Source organism: Elephantulus edwardii, unplaced genomic scaffold, assembly GCF_000299155.1.
Source record: "Elephantulus edwardii isolate Elephantulus edwardi_28Jun2011 unplaced genomic scaffold, EleEdw1.0 scaffold00063, whole genome shotgun sequence".
Taxonomy (NCBI): Eukaryota; Metazoa; Chordata; class Mammalia; order Macroscelidea; family Macroscelididae; genus Elephantulus; species Elephantulus edwardii.
The window spans coordinates 13218084-13226777 of record NW_006399813.1 but is presented as its reverse complement, the minus strand read 5'-3'; the positions used below and the strand labels follow the sequence as shown (position 1 = coordinate 13226777).

Sequence of the window (8694 nt, the reverse complement as noted above, 5' to 3'; positions counted from 1 at the left end):
GGGATGGGAACAAATATAGATCTCTTCCAATCAGTTGGCCAAGTGGTTGTTCTCCAGATTTCTTGGCACAACTTGGTGAGCACATCCAGGGCAATATCTGTTAGCTGAAATATGTCAATTGGTATACCATCTATTCTGGGGGCCTTATTTTTTGCTGTTTCTTTCAAAGCAGCTTGAAGATCAGGACTTGATCAGGTACACCTTAGTTTCTAAACTGACATGATTGCTTCTTAGTACTTTGGAGAGGTCCCTGACAGCAGATTTTCTCGGGACAACAAGTTTTTTTGATATCTTGACTGCTGGTAGTGACTATCAATTCTAGTGTGAAGACAGTTCTTTGCTCTGCAGTATGTAGCATTAACAATATCATTGATTTCACCTTAACTTAGGGAGCCCAAGTCAGGCAACAAGTCAAGCTCTAGGCTGTGAAGGAAAAGGCAGGCAGTTTTAACCCACCACACGGGGAAAGGCCTCGCCAACTGCTCCTGTAAAGATTACACCCTAGGAAACCCTATGGGCAGTTCTACTCCGTCACATGGGGCCACTAAGAGTCAGAATCAACTTGACAGCAAACCATTAAGGAGATACAGGTTAAGGTGCTCTAGTGGTTCAAACCCACCCAGCGTCTCTGTTAAAAAAAAAAATAAATCTAGCAATCTGCTTCCATAAAGGCTACAGCCTGAGAACCCTTGAGGGCAGTTCTACTCTATCACCTGGGGTTTCCAGAACTTGGAGTCAACACCACAGCACCCAGCATCACAATCACCACCTAAAGTAAACACAGTGAGCAAACATGATCCGGAAAGCTTGCCCTCGAGAAAAAGTCTCACACAGAAGGTAAAGAGTAGAGAGCTAAACAAAGGTAGCTTGGGATAGAGTCTCAGACAGGGATGCATCCAGGAGAAACAGGTACATGCCAGGGCCGAGCCAGACTCTGTTTTGGTTTTGTTTGAAGGTCAGAAGGAACATCTGGCTATTTTGTAATTTCTGCCTCTTGTTGAGGGTCAACTAGACGTGCTAGAGGCATCTGCCCAGGTTCTCACACGGCCCCTAACATTTCACTCCACACTCTGCTTCCTTCAGCTCTTCTGTTTTCTCATCTTCATTACCCTTAAGAACATTTCACAGGTGATGGGAGAGCTATTTCATAAACGCTTGTGAAAATAAAATGGAACACACTATTTCACCAAGCAACAGCTTAGACAATTTCTCTTTTTCAGGAAATACTGTCAGAATCAATTTATTACTTTTCTTAGAATTTCCCTGCAGTGCAGATGCCACTTCAAGCTATTAACCCTGGTTATACAGGAGCTCTTCATGTTGACATATATGCTAGACAGGTGGACCCTTTGAAATTTGCTGAAGAGTCAGCTACCTGTGGGTTTCCTAACAGCGCATAACAGTAAGGCTTTGTTTCCCCTAAGCATCTCATTCATCGTGTTACAAATCAAGACAATCAACAAGTGTGTTTTATTACTTGGGTTTTCGAAGTGGAGCATACCTGAAAGAAAAGAGTCAAAGAGGTGACTACAGAAAGAAAGGAAGCGACTTCATTCACGGAAGCCCAGGTGTTCCCCCATAGGCTCTACCTGTTTGATGAACTCGGGGAAGCTGAGGATGGGCCCGTTATGGAAAACAGGGTAGTAGAAGACATAGGCCAGTATCCAGGAGAAGGAGTAGGAGGCACGCTCGGCGGGCAGCTGCTGCCAGCAGGACTCAAGGCTGAAACTGGTGTAGTAGAGGCAGCGAACAGTCAGGGTGAACTGCAGCAAGTAGTACTCATTTTCTGTCTGGTACCACCTTCTCTGCAAAGTCAAAAGAAAGGATAACTCATGAGCGGCCAAGAAGGGCATCATTCAATCAACAAAACAAGTAGCAGCTACCACATCCACCTTCATCTAAGAAGCCCAGATGGTCCATGGGTATAACAGCCTCTTGCTCCCTTCATGGGAGACTTTTTGGTACTTTAATTATTTATTTGTCATTATATTGTATATTAACTGTTCTTTCCCAACTTAATCCACTTATTCTTTTTTGCTTTCACATCTCTCTCCCTTCCCTCTGGTAACCACCCAAATATAAATCTATCTGTATGTAAACTATTTCTTAGTGTTGGGTTTTTTTGGGGGTTTGTTTTGTTTTGTTTTTAATAGTAGTCTTATATGTGGCAAGAAGCTGTGCTGCAATCCTGAAGGCGCGTGGCTCGAGGCCACCAGCTGCTCCACAGGAGAAGAATGGGCAGTCTCCTCCCATGTGATTAACTGCCTCTGAAAACCTGCCAGAGAGGATCAGCTATGGGTCAGTTCCAACTCAACAGTAAAAACAACAAATATACCATAACTATCATTTTGTTACTGACTTATGTCACTCAAAATATGTTCTAGTTTCATCCATATTGTGAAATATTTCAGATTCTTGATAATTTTTCAGTGATCCGTAATACTCCAATGTGTGAATACAGCACAATCACTCAACATAGATTGTTCTCATTTCATCCATGTTCTACAGTACTTCACACATTCCTGATTTTTTTGGTGATGCATAATGCTCCACTGGGTGACTCTACTAAAGTTTCGTTAACTCTACATTCATTGGTGACTCTGAGTTGTTTCCAATTCTTTGTAAGTAGCTGCACTTACTGCAATCCCAAAGGCATGTGTAGAACGGAAGGAATGGGAACGATGACTTACTTTACAGCAAAACCACGATGCAGCAGGAGCCTGACTGCCTTCAGCAAGGAGCTGTTTGCCTTTGTTATGAAGCTAAAGTTCAACTGCCAATTCAAAAATTTATTTTGTAGACTTTGAAGGGGAGATTTCCATGATAGCGCCTCTGAGTTTCACCTATTCATCCCCTTATAAAATGTTCTTTATTATGTGCATATTGTTCTGTTGTAATTATTAGGACTACAACCACAAAGGAAGACATCCAGAGGGCCAACAGACACACAAAGAAATGTTCAAAATCGGAGAGATGCAAAACATAACAACAATGAGATTCCGTCTCACTGCAGTACCAGTAGCAAAGTTTAACAGGATAACAAGCAATAAATGTTGGGATGGATGCGAGGAGGTTAGAACTCTCACGCACTGCTGGTAGGATTATAAAATGGTACAACCATTCTGGAAGGCAGTTTGGTATTTCCTCAAAAAGCTGAACATAGAAATCTAATAAGATATAGTGATCATTCCAGCACTGCTAGGAATATACTATACCCCAAGGAAATTAGAACTGAGGCACACACCTATGTTAATAATACCACTGTTCTTCAAAATAGCAGGAATATGGAAACAACTCAAATGCCCATCAACAAACTAATCGATTGAGAAACTGTGATACATTCACATAATGGATAACAATTTTGTAAAATATTCTGTAACATGGAAGAGACTGGAGAGCATTAAGCTGAGTGAAAATAACTCAGTCTCATAAAGACAAATACTGCATAAGACCACTGTTGTAAAAGTAGAAGGATAACTAGTAAGATGTGTCTAAATGTCCAAAAAGGGGAAAGGAAAGGAGGAAGGGGACAGGAAAAGGTGCAAATCACTAGGACAGAAGAGTTTAGAGGGTAAATTGGAGGGAGAGTAAGGGAATAGGAAAGATTCAAAGGGACTTGAAAAGATGGTGTAGTAATAGGTATAGATCAATGGTAATTAGTTTTATGAGACATATAGGGTATAAGAATGTATGAAACACAATGTAAATTAATGCCACAATGTAAACAAATTATTGTATGAAAACCAATAAATTTTTTTAAAACAAAAATCCTTGCCGCTGGATCAACAGGCAACATCATGGTAGATGGAAAAAAGATTGAAATTGTCAATGATTTAATTATCCTTACAGCCACAATCAATACCCTGCAATCAATATCTGCAGTCAAGAAACAAAAAGATGTGTTTCGTTGGGAAAATCTGCTGAGCAAAGACTTATCCAAAGTGCTGAAAAGCAACAATGCTGTTTGCTAAAAATCACAGCCTTCTATAACTTGAGGCCAGATGGTAGCCCACTTACCAACACTAAATATTTTTATCAAAGTCACAATACATAGTCCTGATAGGAAAAAATATGTGGGATAGAACTTCAAGGTCAGAGGCTGGAAGAATCCTTGAAATGATTGTCCTAAGATATCCTAGAGAGTGAAGAAAAAACATATTTTGAAATCACCTTTGAACTAATTAACAGATTTGCACAAAAATAAAAGAATGCCATCCTTTTCATTGTTAGGTGCCACTGAGTTGAGAACCACTCATAGTGACCCTGTGAACAACAGACTTGAACCTTGACCTATCCTGTGCCATCTTTATTCTCTCTGATGTATCTGAGCCCATTTCCACAATCACTGTGTCATTTCATCTTGTTAACGGTCTTCTCTATTGCCGAACCTCCACCTTTCCATGTACGATGTCCCTTTTCAAGGGACAGCCCTCCTAATAGTATTGTCAAAGTTTATGAGACAACACTTTGCCATTCTTACCTTTAAGGGGTGCTCTGTCTGCACTTCCTCCAAGATACCTGTTTGTTCTTTTGACAATCCATGGGATATTCAGTACTCCAACACAACCCAAAGGCATAATTTTTCTGTCATTCATATTCACTGTCCAGATGTCAGATACACAGTAGGTGACTGAAAAGACCATGACCTGAATCAGGTACACCTTACTCTTCAAATTGACAGCATTGCTTCATAGTACTTTGGAAAGATCCTTGACAGCACAGTTTCCCAATGCAATACATCTCTTGATTTTTTGACTGCTGGTACCAAGTGTGTTGAATGTGGATCAAAGATTAAATCATTGACAATTTCAATTTTTCCCCATTTATTGTGATATAACCTATTAGTCCAGTGGTGAGGATTTTTGTCTTCTTGACGCTGAGATGTAATCTATGTTGAAGGCAGTAGTCTTTGATCTTCTGCAGCAAGTGTTTCAAATCCTTCCCACTTTCAGCAAACAAGGTTGTTTCATCGGCATAATGTAGGTTATTGATGAGTCTTCCTCAGATACTGATGTCACATTCTTCTTCATTGAGTCAAGTCTCGAAAGATTTGCTCAACAAGAAGCCTCAAGTCAACATAATCTCAAATATTTAAGTGGCTGTTAAAATTTCTATTAACAGCTCCATCTGCGGCTCAGTTCCCCAATTTCTCTAAAGCCTGTGGGTTCAATGATTTGCTAGCAGAGATTCAGACTCATAAGGGGAATAACTCACATCGACTATAGGTATGCAGGCTGGTTTTTTGTAGGAACTGGTGAGCAGTGGGCCTGGCTGGATGCAGCATGATGTTTAGGTCATCATAAACAATTTCTCAGTCTAGACAATCTCTCATCCTCCTTAGGCTTGGCCTAAGTTGACACAGTCATGCTGCCTCTCCTCTGTTGGTGTTTTCACACCCTCCACAGTGTGGAGAGTGCTTTAATTGATCCCACAGCTGTTGATGATTTGTGAGACCATATGTCCACAGTTAAGGTAGCTGGAGATCATTCCCCCAGTGAAGGCTAGGAAAGCCAATTATCAAGGTCTCTGATAGCACAAATCGGGCAAAACTAAAATAGAAATAATGAGAATGTTGACACAGTGTGAAGAATATAACACATGTCACTGAATAGGAGGTGTAAAATCTGTTGAATGGGAACCTGTATTGTTATGGATACACTTTAACCAAAAACACAAGGAATTATTTTTTTAAAAAAATGAATATAAAGAAAATTATACAGAAAAGGTTTTTTTAACAGTATCTTTTCTTTTTTTACTGTAATCATATATAAACTTTCTGGTTTTATCCTTAAAATACTTGGTATTTAAATGTTACGATGTTTACAACATTGCTTAAAAATACATTATCTTCTTCAATTTCCAGAACAAATCTATGAAAAATGGAGAGCTATTGTCCTGTTTCTAGATAATGAATATAAGGTTCAGAGCTTAAATGTCTGCCTACACTCTGAAGAGTGGAGAAGTGGATAGAAGAGATTATATATTGACTCCTGGCCCAGATATTTTCTCATCACTTTTCTAACCCACGGCAGGAAAATTCAAAGAGTCAGAAAAACAATTCATAAACAGACAGACTGAAGAATTAATACCAAAACAAAATAAAAGCATCCAGGGGTTCTAATGTCACTATGATGAAAGGAAAAGAACACTCTAAGATTTCTCCAGGCAAGAATATTTTTATGGTAAAGGTAAATAATAAATTAGATTCCCCTCCACAGAGAAACAGATCCGTTACCATCATCATATACCATTCAGAAAGCTTATGAGCTAAAGGAGAAGCAGCAGCATTGATATGACCAGTACCGCATGGAGCGGGCTGGACACTGCACAGCGTGACACTGTCCTCGAGTCCCTCACAGTCTCCAACAGTGACATTCCATCAACAGGCATCTGCAGAGTGCTCACCTGAGTGGAGTTCTGCCGAGGGAGAAACACAAAAGATCCTTATACTCAAAGCATTCCTAGTCTAGCCTGCATGCACACAGCAAATGCTTAAGTTATGTCATGTAAAGTGAATGCAAGAACTCCACAGCCAGCACAGCATTCAGCATCAATGAAGCCCAGTAAAAACCACTGTCACCAAACCACTCCAACTCATGGTGACCTTATATATGCCAGAGGTCTGGGCTTGTAAGGTTGTCAATGGTGTATGTGGGGGTAGAATGTCATGGTTTGCTTCCTTGGCAGCTCTGGGTCTACATGAACTTTGAATCTTTTGTTTAACAGCTGAATGTGCTTATTTACCATTTTCACCACCTATAAAGGGAAGAAAGGAAATACACAGTAACACCAAAGTGTTCTGACCAAGTCCAAAGTTGAGGTTACACTGAGACTTTCTAGTTATTAAAGACAGCCAGGCAGTCTGCAGGTGTGCAGGGGATGCTGCTCACTACTCAGGAGATGATCAGGGAGCATGTAACAGGAACGACAAAACTCCATGTACAAAGGGTTCACCGATGCAGCCAATCAGCTCAACACCGCACCAAAACCCTAAATTCAGGGCATCTCTTTTTTCTACCAGCATCCCCTGAACCAAAACTGGTACCCACTCATAAAATAAAAATGCTTGTTAATAAGAGAAGATAAAATCAAGAGAGTAAACTCCTACATAAGAGTATTTTACTAGCAGTGTGGGCAGTAGAAGAGTGTGGTAGGTCACGGTCATCAGCACAATGGTCATTTCGTCCCTGGGACAGCCCTTGCCTGTGGTGATGGTGGTTAACAAGATGAACAAAGATGCACAGATGAGAGCAACAATTAAAAGTAGGAGTATGCAATGAGGGTTGCAGAGTGGATTATATATGGGGGTGGGGGGTGTGGTTTGGGGAGGTGCGGGTGGGGGATTGTGTACCAATGAGGGAGTTTTTCTTTTGCTTTTCAAGGAGAGGAGCAAACGGGGAGCGGGTGCGGGGAGAAGGGTGCAACAATGAATTAATGGAATTCCAAAATCTCTGTAGATGTTTATTGAAATGAAAAATAAACAAACTAAATTATTTTTTTTAAAAAGTCGATAGAAACTGGAGAAAGAGAATGCCTCAAAGAACTACTGATTGAACGTGGCTGGAAGGACCCGTTGACAGAACCACTGTAAAGAGGTAAATAAAGAAAAAGGACTAGAACACGTCACTGTGGATGGCTTGGTGGCTGAACTCACTCCCTGTGGCAGAGCCTTGGTATCTGACAGTGTAAAGGAGGAGCTCCTACAGGGAATAAGAATATCCCTTCCTCAGCATGCCACCCTGGAAGATGGAATTAGATTGTGATATTCTGTGGTTTTATTTCTGAAAGTGAAACCTGCCATAAAGTAGAAATCAGTTCCCCAAAATAAAATCCTTTTTTGTATGATTGTATACAGTTTGTGGTAATGATGTATATGCATTGTATTGATTTTTCCTCCAGATATATTATTTTAATAAATATCTCATTAATTGAAAAAAATAATATTCTACTAAAATGGAAACAAAGGCTCTACAGTAGTGGTGTGTTGATCTCATGCTCTCCTTCACTTGCACCAGCAATTTATAAAAAAAAATTTATATGTATTTTCTACTTGTCTCTGGCGGTGTAGACCAGATGGAGGTATGCAGCTGACCCAAGGCCATGTCTTTCTGTTGGTTCAAATCCACCCCAGAAACTCAAGCGAGGGTCTGCCATGAGTTAGTTCCAATGCAACAGAAATAAGTTTGAGTTTTAAGATTTTGTATCTGTGACAATTCTGTTGGACTTACAAGAATGAAAGCTTAGTCTGTATCCTTTGGAGAGAAACACATGGTTTTGACTTTCTAAATTCAAAGGGTTTCCAGGGGGTACATGAGTAAATATTCAAGAAATCTGTTTCATCATCTAAGAATACTTCCTTTCTGATTGTCTCAAAGGCCACTGTGGGCATCAAATTTGGTAAGGAACATGAGAGGGCTCTAAAAACTGTAGAGCATTCTACAGATAAATGTTATTAAACTTCTGGGGCGCGCGCACACACACACACACACACACACACACACACACACACACTCACTCTCTCTCTCTCCCCCATTTGTTCCTGCCTCTGTTCCTGGGATATCTAGCATCCATATCTACCAAAATGAAAGAAAAGAGATTAACTCAAGCTCTAGGCAACCCCAAAACACTAGCATCTAGTAGTCATGTAAGAGAATAGAATGCAAGGCCAGGGTTTACATGTATTATCTCACACAT

General features: G+C 40.3%; 1 protein-coding gene and 1 pseudogene across 1 annotated transcript in view; one reads left to right on the top strand and one right to left on the bottom strand.

Moving 5' to 3' along the window:
• HHAT (hedgehog acyltransferase) overlaps positions 1-8694 on the bottom strand; it is a 569769-nt gene that overhangs the window by 435048 nt on the left and 126027 nt on the right. Inside the window, exon 5 of the mRNA XM_006888008.1 lies at positions 1590-1805. Coding sequence (XP_006888070.1) covers positions 1590-1805 — 216 coding nt within the window. The remainder of the gene's footprint in view (positions 1-1589; positions 1806-8694) is intronic.
• On the top strand, positions 7212-7763 carry LOC102864184 (annotated as a pseudogene).